The sequence below is a fragment of the Daucus carota genome, chromosome 5, assembly GCF_001625215.2.
Source record: "Daucus carota subsp. sativus chromosome 5, DH1 v3.0, whole genome shotgun sequence".
Taxonomy (NCBI): domain Eukaryota; kingdom Viridiplantae; phylum Streptophyta; class Magnoliopsida; order Apiales; family Apiaceae; genus Daucus; species Daucus carota.
Window position 1 is genome coordinate 37793831 of NC_030385.2, and position 16846 is coordinate 37810676.

Here is a 16846-nt window from a genome sequence, read left to right on the forward strand (position 1 = left end):
GTTTTCTCGTTATAAACTTGCTGGTTACTCTCTTTTCAAGCTTAAATCGCTTGCTGGTTACTGATTTATCAAGTTCTAAGCCGTTATAATGCCAAATTTTTCTTAAAAATCAAACCCTCGTTCACGATTTCGAGGCTGTAATACGCGACTCTTGCTCGAATTTGGGACTTCAAATCTTTACTGTGATCTTCTCCTGGGATTTCCATCTGCATTGCGAAGAGTTTGACAGATTTGGAGTTTGTATCTTTTCGAATTCTTTGAGGTGTGAAGTTTCGAATTTTGAAGGGTTCGTGTGGATTTTGGGACTTGTTTGGCTAAGTAAGATTATTTGGGACTTAATTGAGTTATTGAGAATTTGAATTGGCCATTTACAATTTAATTAATTTTTAATTCGAGTTTAATCAATTAATTCGAATTATTAATTAATTGGTTAATTGTTAATTAATTATTAATTGAAATTTGCGAGAAATTTGAGAATTAACATTTTATTTGAAAAATTCTCGTTTAATTCAATTTTTAATTATAAAATGGCTGGCCAATTTGTTATCGGTGAGACAAACTACAACGGATATTTGGACCCTGATTCCAGCTTAGAGAGATTCCGACCTTGGGTGAGGTTTCTGAATAGTCAAAGCTTAGTCAGCACGGCCATCACTGCTCATGCTGATTTACAGATTCGTCCACTCCAAGACTTCTACTCCTCTGCACTTAATACCACTCTCTTGGACAGCTACAGGGTTTCGGGAAATATTACTGGAGGTCGGAGCATTACCATTTCAGTAGATGATGTCAACAGAATTCTTGGGTTTCCACGAAACAACTTTGCTGAGATTCCGACAGATGCTGAAATTACTCAATTCTTTCAGACCATTCTTTATCAGGGAGAGATACATCTACCAAGAATGCTGAAAGGGAACTTGAAACCTGAGTGGGATTTATTCTTCGATACTCTGGCAAAGGTCTTTTCCCCAACCACTCGAAGTAACTTCAATATCATATCCTCCCTTCTTCAAATCATTGGATTCTGCATTGTTCACAATCGACGAATCAACTTTGGCAAGTTGATTCTTCAGTCGATTCTAAAGAAGTTGGGACCACTCAGTAGTCGATCCGTTGCACAGAATCCCAGGGTTGTCTGTTTTTACCCTCGGTTCTTAATGCTGTTTTTGAATGATAAGATGACGGACGCTGAGAAGAATTCATACTTCAACTCTCCAATTGCACCAACTCAGCGTGTCTGTACGAAGTTGATGAAAGCTCTGACAAACAAAAGAAAATATGAGAATCTTCCACTAATAGTGACTCCATACCTGATGGAGCAGATCAATGCTCAGCCACAACAACTTCATCAATTCCAAGTGGCTCAACCTCAACAGCAACAACCTCAACAGCAACAGCTTCAACAAGCTCAACCACAACAACAGCAACCACAAGAACCAGAACCACTTCAAATGCAACAACTACAACAACATCAATCACCACACCAATCACCACACCAATCACCATACCAATCACCACATCAATCTCCATACCAATCACCACACCATTCCCCTCTACATCAATCACAATCATTTGAAGACGAACCTCAGGAATACAACTTCTTCGAAGCTCAACCGTCTTCATCTGAACCACTACCACAACAACAATACACCCACTATATACCACAAACACAATCAACCTCCCAACCTTTACCTGCTGACTCAACATCAAATCCAGAGTTGCAGTCCTTTCGACAGGACCTACAGGTAGCTCAGGTACTTTCTGACTTCTCCTCTAATTTTAATGTTGATGTATCTGATTTTGTTGGTGACATTGATTTTGTTTTCCAGACTACCAGCAATGAACCTGACAACACACAGGTTCATAACCTAGCTGAAGATTCTCTTCAACAAATATTCGATTCTCCAAACACATCAACCAACACTTCAATGCAACCTGTTCGTAAAGTTGCAAGGAAACGGAGTTCGAGTAGTTTAACAAGTCAACCCGCAGCTCTGTCTTCCATTAAGAAGCCAAGGTTGGAAGCCCTGGAGACATCTGCAGCCTCATCCTTGCCTTCCCAAAAAGGCTTGGACTTGGAACAGGCAATGAAACAGTCTCTGGACTCATTCTCTCAACAGAATGAAGCCATTGAAGTTGACCGCTCTGCCACGGTACCCTGTACAGAGTCAAGCACTGCGCTAGCACTCACGCTAGTGCAAGACCAAACAAATACACAGGTTCCAATGTTTACTGATTGCACAGATTTTCAAAACCAGTTTATCATGTATGAAAACTTTTCTGATCAAACTTTCTTTTCTGATCAGGCGGTACTTGGCAATGTGCAAGTAAACTTGCCCTCACAGGCTTCCGGAGGACAGTTTGTTCCTCCACTACCTTTGAACCCATCTCAGGGGGCATTGGTAGTTTATACAGGTACAGCTGGAAGAGTGCAAACAATGAGTGATGAAAGGCAAACACCGAGCGATACACATGCACGTGAGGCTAGTGAAACAGCTATGAGTGTACGTGAGGTGAGTGCACACACTGACCCGGCTCTGTTTGAGGAACAAATGTCTAAGCTTAGAGCTGAATTAGCCCGGATGATAGCTGAAAATGAGAGGCTAAAGGGTGCACAGTTGGTGACCCTAGAGAAGAAAGCTGACGAAAGGCCATCCAGTTCTTCCAGGGATGAGCTTAAAGGAGAAATTCAAGTGTTGACTGTCGAGATGAGATCAAATCATGCACTGTATATGTCCAAATTTGATGATATCGACAGAAAGCTGGATCAACTCCTCAAGAACTCAAAGTCAGATGCTGATACCTCCAGAGAGGATCCCTCAACTAAGGGGGAGAATAGAAGAGGAGATAGAGGAGGAGATGGAGACAAAGGTGACAGGGGCAATAGTTCGAATCAAAGTAACAAAGGGAATACTTCTGAATCTGCTCCTGACAATTCTGGAAAGTCTAAGGGCAAAGAGCCGGCACATCAATCTGAGAATGTCTTTGATTCTGATAACTATGATGATTTTCCACAAGACATGGATGATGATGACGTCTTCGATGCTACCTACCGTCAGGCAGAGGAAGAAGGCAAATTTGAGGAGAGCTATCTGTTTCAGGATGAAGAACCTGTTGACCCTGAACATGAAGAGAATGTCCGGAAGTTTAAAGCTGAGAATGAAGCGAGGAAGCGTAAGCTTCGTGATTACCAGAAACTTCTAGAGGACAAGTTGATAACTGAAGAGCAAATCAAGATAGAAAAGCAGAAAATCTATGATGCTGCGTGCAAGCAGAAGAATCTTGATATAAGAAGGAAAGTTGGAAAAAGCTGGGACATCGCAAAGAGGATTTTCAATGGACCTCAAAGGGAGTCTTTCAATGACAGAAAGTTCTTATCTCTGATCTACGATCTTCGAGAGGTAAACCCTGACGAGGATATCTTTATGCATGCCTTCGCTTTAGAAATTGATTACTTGACTGTTGGAGTCAATAACTTGCTAGAACAGTGGGAGCTGATTGTATATACACGGAGAAATGGTTCATTCAGATTATCTGTTGAATTTCTTAAATCATTCTCTGTGTCTGAGCTCTGGGTACTTCGCAATAAGGTAAAGCGATGCTCCAACCTGAACGAACTCCTTCGTGATAAGCTGTTGGATTGTGCTGTCTTCAATAGTCCACAGGTTGTCAAGAATCCATATTGTGTAAAGTTCGTTCACAAGGAGCTCTTAAGCACTGTCTATCTGAATGAAGAGGCTTTATCAAAGTATCCTGCTAAGCAACTGGCTCTAGCATCCACTCTACTTCGAACCAAGGGCTTCGCTTCTAAAGCCAAGTCTGATGCTGATGATGTGATTCTAGCTTACTGCACCCGAAGGAATATTTCTCAATATTTCCGGAAGATGAAGAATGTTACAAAGGCTCAGCCATCGGACTTCCAGGAAGACCCTGTAGAGTTGGAAGTGTTACATCAACTGGCTCTGGCACGGGAACGTAAGAAGCGTGGTGAGTCCACTACATCAGAAGTGCCATCCAGAGAAGAACCATCAACTCCTGTCCTTCACAGTTCAGATATTGAAGAAGAAGAAGTTGATCTTTAGATTTGATAAGGAATTTGTAATATATGTTCAATAAGAACATCCTTATGTAATCTAATGTACTTGTTTGAATTCTGGTGAATGTTTAATGAAATACCAGAAACTTTTTGCTATTTACAATTCATGTTTAATCCTTTGTCTTATCAGTTAGTTGAGTTATCCTCTCGATAATTTGCATGTTATGTTAACAAACAAATAGGGGGAGATTGAAAGGCATATGTTAAGCCTATTTGTATTTAAGAGTATCAACTCAACTCTGATAAGAAAGAAAGTAAATTAGCAAGCACTATTGAAGGAATCCGTACGAAGAACGTCAAGTGATTTATTAAAATCATATGTCTGAAGAATTTCAGGATGCTGCTGCACACCACTGAAAGAAGTTCATTAATATGTTCAAGCCTCAGTGTACAAATAATATTTTGTAGCACGTCCAGAAGTCCAGAAGGTATAAAGTTTTAATACTTTATTTATTCAGAAGATTCCAAACTATTTCTACTTATGAAGAAGAACTACGAAGACAAAGACTCGATGAACAAGCCACTTCACAAATGTTTAATTGATAAAGAATATTTGATTCAGCTAGATACAGATGAACCAGACAGTACATTTGTGTGTCAGCTACTCAGATTAAATATTCTGCATCAACAATAGGTGGTCGTTCAATCAAGACAAAGAATCAGATCTTTTAAAAGAAGTCAGAAGGCCTGCTGCTGAAGAAGTGCTCAATATAATTATTCTTTTAATTAATTCACATCTCAAAATAATTATATAAGTTATGTAATTTATTTATTAAATTAATTCACACTCGAATTAATTTAATTTATGAATTTATATAATTAATATAATTAAGTGGATAATTATTGAATTAATTATATAGGAAAAATCAATTGTTAAATGGTTTTTGAGCACGGTATGACAATCTAATTGATTGTCATACCGCACTTTGCCAACTGCCATAGTCAGGAGGCATGACAAACCTTTGGTTTGTCATACCGTTTGTCATACGGTCTGTCATACGGTTTGTCATACCGTTTGTCATACCGCTTGTCATACTACTTCAAGCCTTAGCCTCCAAGTTTAGATTGTCATACCGTTTGTCATACGGATGTCATACCTATTCAAAATCAGCATGACAATGCTTGTAATTGTCATACCTTCCCACTGATTGTCATTCTGATTGTCATACCTTCCCTTAGATTGTCATACCTTCTCATTTGTGCCATGACAATGCTTGTAATTGTCATACCTTTTGTCATAGCACTTGTGTAATTGTCATAGGGCTTCCTAAGGGTTGTCATGCCTAGCTTTGTCATACAAGTTCAATGGTTTGCCTATATATATGGCTTCACCACTTCATTTGTTCAATGTTCATTGCCTTGTAAACTTTCAAGTTGTTTGTAACTTGCTATTCGTTAAATCCACAGTTTCCTGTGCTTTGATCATTCGGTTGTTTTAATCACTAAACTAGAATACATCCTGTCGAATTTATTCTACGAACTAGTGGACATTAAAACGAACCATATTAATTATATAACGACTTAAAAATTGTTATATTAATTAATTTAAATCTGATTAACAAGTTAAACTCCGATCAGATTATTCCGCCGCGATTATTTTGTGACGATTGTATTCAACCCCCCCTTCTACAATCGTATCTGGACCTAACACGCATGAAGAATGAAATGAAATCGAATAGAATTAAAATCATAACAAAATATTAGATATGGAAGGAAGATTTGAAAAAAGATATCAAACTCAAATTATTATGACGAGATTTGACAAGAAATTGAAATACGGGAGAATTAAATATTTTTTTCTCAAAATGGAAGTGTTACTTCTGAATTCTAACATAAGGTGTGAGGGATGTAATGAGCGAAAGAATGACATTTTTTAAATAATTATTTTCTTGAGTAATTCCAAAAATGTTCAAAATTAAAATATAAGAAATTTGTAAGAAATAAGTACTCAAATGATATCCATTTGAAAGAAATAAGTATTCAAACAATATCTTAATGATGCTCCTTAAAACACTAAAATATTCAATTAAGTACTTTATTTTTAAGGCACATTATATTTGTCCTAAATATTTTTATAAATTAAATATTAGATTCTTTCCATTTCATTAAATCTTTCCACTCTCATCGTTTTCCTCCCTCCAATAATAATTCAAATATATTACTATTTTAATATTAAAACACAATTATAAGGTTCATGTGTCCCAAATCACGAGGACACTATTCCCTCCTTCCCAAATTAGATGAGCTAGTTGACTTTGGGCACGTAACTTAAGATGCATTGACCGTCTGGTTCCGAAATTTATTTTTATAATTTTTTTTGTGTAAACAAAAATTTCACATTTAAATTTTTATTTGCAAAAATAAAATTTTAAAAATAAGTAATGTAGCTATGCGGTCAATGAACTTTAAAATGCGAGCCCGAAGTCAACGAGCTCATCTAATTTGGGATGGAGGGAGTATTTTTTTAAAATATTTACAAGACATTTGTTAGAACATTGTTGAACTTGTTCAAACATAGTTCAAATTTCATTCATGTACCGTACTTCCTCCGAATTCATTCACCGAGTAAATGACTCTAAACCGTGTGTAAGGCTTAAATATGACCTTTGTTTCACCTGGTTTAAAAAAGAGCAAAGCACAAAATATGACCTACAAATACAATGTGTGCTGGTCATCGATCAGGGGTCCGTTTTCAATCATGTTAACTAGATGAAATTTGAGGCAAAACAAACTCCATTGCCTATCGTTTTATTAGTGCAACAAAGAAGATAAAAGATCACAAAGTACTCTCAACAACAATTTTAGAAGACTAAATCACTGAATACAATAATGAGACAGCAAACTTCCGGAAAACACAGCAGTCCACGCTTAAAAAGCACAAAACAAGAACAGATTCAAATGCATGGCAAACTTCAGGTTATGTCTAGCTTCATGCACAACGCAAAGCTCCCCCATTTAGTTCCACTTCCAGTAGTATTCAGGTAGCATGACTGCACGAGTACTCAGTTAGTATTACATAACAACGATATAAACAATATAACCTTTCTCAAACCCAGCGTTGACCATCACCTGATACAGAAATCGCAACATGTAACAGATCAAACAAAGACACGAACAAGACTGTTGGGACAAGGTTGTTGATTTAGAACAAGAAAAAAAATAACAATTACTTTGCATCTCTTCTAAAAAAAGATAAATGATTCATATCCACTATTGGATTACCAAAAGAATCTCAGATGCTATCACCAATATATTACAATACTTTCTACACAAGAAGCTTCAGTATGATCACAAACTCTAAATTACTCCATATTTTTATAATATAAGAGATAACACAAGATTATAATAAGTTTAATTCACTAAAGTTGAACTCGACAAATCTAGCTTGCTGCAGTGTTCAATTTCAAATTGGGACACTTGTAATATGTGGAGCAGTTACAAGTTACCTAATCCATGTCAACCACAAGACAAGATATAGACCGACTAATTATCTTTTCCACTCCGCTGTGTGTGAATAGCACAAAAATTAAGGGGCATGAAACTCAATATGAGTAAAGTTATATGGAGTCTACACTTGCATCGCTGTCTTGGAGTCCACATTCTTCAGAATTAGATAATATATAAACTAGTGGTTCCAATTTTATTTTATTTTTGTTCTACATTATTTTTAAACATCCGACAACCTGAAGATTATGTTCTACAACGTAATCAACATGCACAACAATTATTTTTATAAATTGCAGGACGTTATGTTCTACAATAAATTAATAAGCAGAACAATGACCTTAATGATTATTAAAGTTAAAGGATTTTAATGATTAATTGATGATGATGTTTAAGATTACCAATAAATGATAAATTATATATAAATTTAGATAATTAAAGATATTATTTATGATTAAATCGAAAAATTATGACCATTACTCTAAGACTCCAACTAAAATGTGTACTCCGTAGAACCTAACTCCATGAAATATTGGCACAAATAAAGGTAACCGCTCCCATACCAATTTCATACAAACAAATAGTGGTGCTGAGAATTACGTGCCAAAGTAAGATCAGAAATAAGTAAAACAAATAGTAATACATAAACAAATAACAGGACTCCCTAATTATTTATTAAAATTATATATTTCACACTGAATGCTACTGTGCACCAAAAGCTTAGCTATGAATAATATGTTAAATGAAGATCCAACACATATTTAACGAATACTTAACCACATATAGTTTCAAATTACAAAATCTTACCCAAAGTCAAAAAAATCTTGTACAACAGCATGAGTCCATCAGCCAGAAAAAAAAAGGAAGTAATAATGGTAGGAAGCGTTTTTTATGAAAATTCTTATTTGGAAAGTGACAAGCTTTCTATTAGAAAGTGTGTAGGTGCAGAATTTACACTGTGGTAATTGAAAGTGGTATACAGATTGTACCTTAATCATCAGCATTTTCAACGACTGCATTCCTTCTGCTGACCGGGACAAGTGTTTCAACATAACTACAGAAATATTCGTAGTAGAAATACCCAGAATTTAAGATGTTCTGCCTTTCTTTGGTACGGAGGTCATAAAAAAACAACCTATTACGCCTGCCGTTCTCAACCATTAGCAGAAGATCATCTTTCCAATATCCACATGGACGTGCAAATCCAGTAGATTGTTTAACACAATACATCCTAGTCCAAGACTCTTTACTCCCGTAATCATTCATCACCCATACGTCAAAGTCTGGGGAAAAACCGGGCCTGTGAGGAACAATTAGACCAAGAAGATCGTTTATAATCTCAAGCTGGCCCTTCTTTGAGTGCAAAATTCTATGAGACTCCAGTAAGCTGATTATTTTAAACTCCTCATGCTCAAGATCAAATGCCACTACTGCTGCACAAAGATCATAAACATTTTTTGGATTTACAGCAAGCCAGTGAAATGCTCCCTCTAAGAACAATGTCCTAGTAGGCCGATTAAACTTGAGCGGTAAAAAAGATTCAATTTCCAAGAACATATGTTGAGGCCCATAACAAGGTATAGCACTTGCGTTCAAGACAGTCCAAGAATCTGTACTCATTTTGTACACTTCAGCTTGCATTACAAAAACATCACCAGGCGAGGGTAATTCTATATTGCCTGAAGTATAATAGGAAACAATCCTCACTACCTTGAACTCGTTACTTTCAGGGACAAAACCAAATGCATTAACAGGGAAAAATTGCCTGTGCGGAGCATCAATCTTGGGTTTCGGAAGAAATCTATTATCTCTTGTGACAGGATTCCAAAGCATTATGCGAGATGCCCATGGTTCACCAAATATATTAAGATAAGCACAAAACAAACCATTGCAGCTGCCTATAACGGAGATATTGGTTGCGAGAGGATTACTCTGTCTCACATGAGAAGTAGAAATTACAGAACCGCCTTCGTTATTTATCAGGATTTGCTCGCATCTGTCTTTAAAATCCTCGTCAATGACAAGAATATTGACTGAACAATAGGTGTTGGTACTAGAAGTAGAGTTGTGATTGACATGGCTAGCTGTAAATGCAGGGCTTTTGATCAGCCTGTCAAATGATTTGCACACACACTGGCAAGCCAACAGCGACCTCACTGGAAGCTTTAAAAAGATTTCACTTAGAAGTTCGACTGGTAAATTGCATAGTGATCGATCCCCCCCAGAAATGTTTAAAATCTCCCTTACTATTACCATACCTATGTACGATGAAAGCAGTAGATACCTGAACAAAAAGTTTGAACTTTATATACAGCAACAGTCCCTGCAGAAAATTCAACGAGAACATGCTAGAACTAAGACATCATGCAAGCAAGACAAGCCACCAGATCGCTTCATTTAGGAACCAAATGCTAAAGGGAAAATGAAGTAGTCATATTCTAGATACATGCTTAAATGTAACTTAAAGGTAATACAGTAGTATACTGATACTTGATCAGGGGAAAAGCATAATATTGCTAAACACTAAAAAGCTGAAATTCAGCTGAGTTACTGTGTCGTTTCGTAGTTATCTGCAAACCAATTTCTTAAACCCAATCTAGGGATATCTATGCTGTAAAAGCATATTGCTATGCCTAAAAATTAATATGGGTTATTTTTGATAGGCCACTCACAACATATCGGGCCTAAATTGGTCACAAATCACAAGAAGATAAGAGGACGCCCTTTGTGGCCTGATAGCCATAGAAATTGCTTATGAAGTTCTGCAGATGTATGAAGCTGGCCTATATCAGTATACATATATTATTAACAGGAGTGGGTGCTTTGAAGACAATTATGACAGCTGCCTAATGAAGACCAGAAGGCTGGCGAGATGTCCTGAAGTTAGGGAGCGCCCTAACTGTTGGGGTACATTGGTGTCTGCTGTCTATTCTAATGGATTATCCTCATCGGGGAGACTTTTGGTATTTTATGAAGAGCTTGGAAGGGCAGGCGCCTTATAGTCTGGTGAGCTATCCTCATTGAGGGTAAAGATGCCCCTTCCATTTGCAGAGTCATGGTTATACCTACTGCTACAAAATAAAGAGACAGCTGGTAGTGGATTAGTATTGACTTGTCAATGCCTTATTCATGAAGTCCCTAGATTGTAGTTGGACCTTAGGCTCTTGCCACTAAGCTTCATACTAATGGACTCTTCTAAGTGTGCCTCTAAGGTGAGAAACCTAGCCCATTTAAGTTTTTTCCTTTACAAGAACTACATACAACTTGATCTCCTATATCCCTGTATATAGGATGCACATTGTACAGCTTATCTATTGGAATAATAATTACTACATTACTATCCTAGTATACCTCTTATTTTGTTTATACATCAAAAGCATTGACAAAAACTTAAACACTCGCATAATAAATATGAAAATTATCTCCTAGATGACACTATGCCAAATATAAAATATCATTTTACCTCGTGAGAAGATTTTTATATCGATGTCATTACCAGCTCATAGCCTATGGTGAAAAAGAAGCTTCGGATTTTCTAACAAAGGATCCCATACGGATTCCATGTGGTGCGGTGTGACTTGCCGTTGAGACAAGGGTACACAGACTAGAAGTGCCGTGTCGAAGTAACACAGCCTTCAGACCCAAAGCTAAATAAGTAATCAATCTTACAAAAGATACCAAATGTATAAACAACTAATCAACAACATACCAAGTATGGCTCTTTCCGAGATAAAATTTTAACAAACTAGTAAATACATTCAAAAGGATATCTTCTTGAGCATAATTTCAAATCTTTACCTTTATATATAACATATGCACTCGTGTATCATATGAAATTCATGAATACACAAAAGGTGAAATAGATTAACTATATCAAACCACTAACAAAGTTGAGCCAAGAATTCAGTGTTATGTATACAAAAACTATACTTACCCCGGAAGACGACCGGATCCTAATTACCATAAGCGTGAAACAACTATAGAAGGTTGAAGCCCCCCTTTTCCTTCCAAGCAAATTAATATTGTATATATTCCGTTACCCAACTCTCTCTTATAACATATACACATATACCACAATGAACAAAATAGGACACTAGTCCTCCTAACAACATGCCACGTTGATATATATATATATATATATAGGCTAGTGATCATATACAAACCACTAAATACAATCTTGTATACAAACCAAGAGAAATTAGGCCTATATGACATCACCCACCCCCTAGATGACATCACCCACCCGAGGCCCACCACCGACTCCGCTCAATATACCTTGAGCCCACTAGAGCCTCACTATGGCTCAGAACATGCCCCAGATGGGCTCCAGACAAGCTCTTGAGCCAACACTTGACCTCATCCCCATCCCACTAGGCCCCACCTAGGCCTTGCCAAGGCCCAGCTCAGGGTCCGTTCTCAGGACCCACTAAACTCCCCATTCTCTTGAAAGCATAGGTTTGTATTTTAGTTTCTATTTAGTAGTTTGTACTAGAAAAAGACTCTCTCTCTCTATATATAAAACACATAGACACACACACACACACACATATATATATAGAGTTTTACTCCAATAGAAACCTCTTTATCCTAGAAACTAAAAACCAAACTGAAATATCACTAAATCCTAAAGCAAATACCACTAAATTTTTAAACAACCCCATCTCCACCTCCATCTTCATCAAACCCACCTCCATCTTCACCAACCCCACCTCCACTACCACCACCTCCGTCGTCGCCTCCTTCATAACCACTACCACCTCTATGCCGCCCACCCCCTCCATAACCACCACCTCCATCTCCATCTCCGCCTCCACCTCCATTATTTCTTTAACAACACAACCTCCACACCTCCATCTTCACCAGGCCCATCTTAATCGCCGCTTCAACCTCCTTCAGATTCGTTCATACTTCTTTCTCCGCCTCGACTCAACTTCAAAGGCGGAGCCGCCACTATTCCGGCAACGCTCCAACCCCCTACTTCAAGCCGCCCAAACCTCCGCTACAATCATCTTTCCTCCATCTCCACCTTCACCTCCACCATCTCCACCACTATCACCACCATCTGAATCGAAAACATGAACAGATATGGAGATTCTAAGCTGGTTAATATCTGGAGATTGAGTTTTCACTAAATTCTGCAGCACAGATCAGTAAATCCTAAAGAGATAATCACTAAATTGTACTGAGAATATCACTAACTTGTATTGGTTTCTAGTTTTTATTTTAAAATTGGTTTCTATTTGATCATGAGCCTATATATATATATACATATATAATACACAATTTATCCCCCCACCCGCCCACACGCTGACGCGCCTTTATCTAATACTTTAATATTACTACCTTTTCTGTTTGTTCATTTTTTATGCTTCGTTCAATCCTCTTCATTACATATAACATCTCACATAATGCCCAATGGGAAATTAATCCAATCGTCCTTACACTATAGGTTGTTTTTTGTTTAGGCAGGGTGTAATTCAAGCTGAGTTGTATCAGGTATTAGTTATACTAGCATAAAGCCCGTACAAAGCACGAGTTAAATTTTAATGATTTATTATATAATTTTTATTTTTAAATATTTTTTTAATAATTTTAAAATAGATTATAATACAAGGATGTTGTTCACCAACCACAGTCGAATACTTTTTTGGTTTAGCCAACGCATTTATCACCGTTAAATAAAAAAAGGTCCGGATTCAGTGACTGCCATGATATTATATTACTGTAATCATGAAATAATATTAGAGGAGTTTAAATTTTTATATTGACGCTCTTACCATAGAAAAGCTACCGTGATATTATATATCACAACCATTTGTAGAGACCAAGCACACCACGTCTCCTCACTTCTTCATATCACCAACAGTTTCTTCACAAACATGATTCAAATATCAAACAAATCATCTACACCCATTTCATTTAAAACCATTTCATTTAAAACCATTTCATTTCGAATCATCTACGCTCAATTCTTTACATATATCATCTAAATCCGTTTCTCTTTTGATTTTCTTTGTTCTTGAAGATTTTTGCTACCAAGGGTTATTGATTTCATACTATTGGTTGATTTTGTTTTGGATGTTTTTAGTATCAATTTTGGTTATTGATATTCATTCTAGGTGGTTTTGATTTAACATTCTTGGTTGGTGTTGTTTTGGATGTTTTTAGATTTTATTTTGGTCATTGATCTTGATTTTATGTGGTTTTGATTTTACATTCTAGGTTGATGGTACATATGCATGTATGTATAAGGCCCTACTTACTCGAAACTGATACGAACTGATATATACCGATAAAATGGATGAAAGGAGTAGAAGACAATCGGACCAAAATCAAATTACGGACACTCTTGCAACACAAGCTTAAGTGGTATTCGAGAGAGCACCCACTCTTCACTCATACACTTCATTCTTATTTCTTTCTCCCGAAACATACATATGACATCCCAACTTATAATCCCAACCTCAATTCATAATCCCCAGATTTTATTTGAAACATTATTGTCTCCACCAAATCCTCCCTTTTAATTATGTATATGATGCACAAATTAATTTTTAAGATTTGTAATTGTTTAAATATTTTATTGCATTTATTGTTGTTACGAACATTACTCGCCACCCAAACTGAAACCTTGGCCTCAAGGTTAGAATGGATGATTGTTTCCTCATAATTTTCATATTCGTTGACCTCAAAGTCCCGTTCATCTCCTTGCACCCAAAGGACTTGTAATTCCTTTTTCTTGCAGCGTTGTCCAGGCCTGATCTTTTCATCACGGTTTAAGCAAAGACCTTTTTGTTTTTCTCTAGCATTTCAACTTTTGATAAACGCGAAAACTGGATGAAGTGGATATGCAAGAGATTAGACACCACATAAAGTTGTTGAGTCACATTTTTTGAGAAATTAGCACCAGATGAGGTGAGGTGTTGCTTTGAAAAATTGGTTCCGCTTCGATGAAGTTGTAAGGCCATAATATCGTCCTCAATTTGTTGTGCCAAATGCATCATCATTGGCAGCCCCATTAGATTCTTCAGTGTCAACTCAATACTATATAAGGTTGGAGCCTTTTTTTGAATATAATTTCCAAAACGACTATAACAATTCACATAAAGGGGCAGAGAGAATCTCAAATGAGGATTATAATTGCATGAATTGATATCCACATCATTGTTCTATTCCATTTCTATGGGATTATAATACCGTGTGAGAGAAGGTATTATAATCCCATGAAAATGAATTAAAACAAATGATTGCAATACAATTTCATGGGATTATAATCCCTTAAATTTATAAAAAATAATAAAGTTATCTGGGATTATAATCCTTTCAAACAAACATGACCATACTTATATTAATACTACATATGTGAGACATACGTGGTAAAGATGTATATCACCTATTATAGTGGTAAATACAAATATTTTTTAAAATATGTACTTCAAACAGTATTTAAGTGGGATACATTGGGTCAAAACTTACGATTTTGCAATACATAAGGGTGTTGGACCTTTTTATTTTGATATTCTCATGTCGGATATAAGTTGATATATAAAAGATTCTAAGACAAGAACAGTATCAGAAAATAAAAAATTTGTGTCCCTGTAATTTTATAGGACATCTCAAATTGTGTATGTAACATTCCACTTCACCTAAAATTGTTTTCCTGCTGCTAAGTGCTAAGGTAGCAAGGATATAAAGAAACACAATTGTGTTTAGTACAATCTCAAACATTAGCAGAACATTTCTTTCTTCATTACACGTCATGACTTAGTTAAAGCAATAGCAATATATGGGTTTGTGAATTTCCAAATTCTTTTGTCCACAAGAGTAGTGTACGTTATTGTACAAAATAAGTAAGCACAAATCAGTTTCCTATGATTTAACGTAACTTACGACTTAACGTGACTTATGTGATAAGCTGGGAGCTTAAAATGTATGTTTGGGTAATTTTGATTTATTAATGACTTATGGATTATTATTAACTTATGACTTACGAGAAATTCTTATCAAAAAAAACATAAGTGACTGAAAAAAGTAACTCAAATTAACTTCTGGTTTTAAATCAGTGTCTGACTTATTTCCGACTTTAAGCCAACTTCTGACTTATTACAAGAACATACATTTTTCAGCTTAAAGTCATAAATGGCTTAAAGCCTGCGCTCAAAGCCCAGGCAAACAGGCTCTATATTGAAAACGAAACCAAATTGGTGAGATAGAATGATAGTAATACATACAGGCTCAACATACATATATTGCCATGAACGTTGTCATGGGGATTCTTTGACAAACTTTGATCTTGTAATGACTATTATCAACCATTTGGTATGCAGTAAACTCCGGAAACCTAAACATGTATAAATTGTGTAGATACATTAGACATACAAATAATCGGGTACTGAACTAATGTTGTAAACAACCAACTGATAAGAAACACGCAACTAACTCAAAAATATAAAATGAAACACTTGAAGACTTACGAAACAAGAACATACTCTTGCGCAATCTATCAAACACAGAGGAGGCATAGCAACGAGAACGTAAATAAAACGTGGAAGCTAGGAGGTTCCTATATATCTGTTCTGTTGCAGCAACGAGTATTATTTTCATGCATCCCTGCGTTATTGTGAAATTATATCAGTCGTACCCATTTTCTTTTCTATATTCCCTCCTCTCTCTGTTTGTGTCCTATTTTCTTTCATCCCGGCTAAAAAGAATAATGCTAGAGAAGCGGGGTAGAGACTGACGTGAACATTAATTTTATTAATTTTTTATTATTTCATTATTCCTTATAATTGTTTTACCGTTATGCGTATAAAACAATATAAAATCAGAAGATTTCTCATGTTTTATTTCATTACTTCTTCTAACAATTCTTTAGTTATTAGTTGTACAATATATTCATTTATAATTATCATATTTAACATATTCATTTACAATTATTATATTAAAATGATTTTATATACATGAATGTATAATATTGTTTAATAAGAATATATTATTTTTAATATTTTGTGTAAATGATGTATATTATTATTTATATGCAAATGTCAACAATTACTACAAACATATGACTTACGTTCACTGTTTGTCAAACATATGTTGAGACTCTGCTTAATAATATTATTTCAATAAATAATGGATATCTCTATTTTCTCCAAATGATGGAAATTTTAAATGTAGTTTATCATTTTCAGAAAAAATGATCAGGATAATAACAAGAAGCTAACCTGCATATAGCTTCAATGTTAAATGATTTATAATAGTCGGCTCAAAACAAGTAGCATCACAATTGGACGAATCGCAAACAAC

General features: G+C 35.9%; 1 protein-coding gene across 9 annotated transcripts; it reads right to left on the bottom strand.

The window, feature by feature from the left end:
• Nucleotides 1-6594: 6594 nt before the first annotated feature.
• On the bottom strand, nucleotides 6595-16305 carry LOC108220851 (F-box/kelch-repeat protein At3g23880). 9 transcript variants are annotated; one of them, XM_017394726.2, is made up of 4 exons: nucleotides 16030-16305; nucleotides 15772-15881; nucleotides 8530-9824; nucleotides 6595-7165 (listed from the first exon to the last, which is right to left on the bottom strand). In XM_017394726.2, the coding sequence occupies exons 2-3, from the start codon at nucleotides 15780-15782 to the stop codon at nucleotides 8531-8533; spliced, it is 1305 nt and encodes a 434-aa protein (XP_017250215.1). In that variant the 5' UTR covers nucleotides 15783-15881; nucleotides 16030-16305; the 3' UTR covers nucleotides 6595-7165; nucleotide 8530. The 9 variants fall into 9 exon arrangements, with proteins under 9 accessions (XP_017250215.1, XP_063950857.1, XP_063950855.1 ...); XM_064094787.1 differs by having other exon boundaries at nucleotides 6599-7086; nucleotides 8530-9863; nucleotides 15785-15881; nucleotides 16030-16303; XM_064094785.1 differs by having other exon boundaries at nucleotides 6599-7086; nucleotides 8530-9863; nucleotides 16030-16303.
• Between the last annotated feature and the right edge of the window lie 541 nt (nucleotides 16306-16846).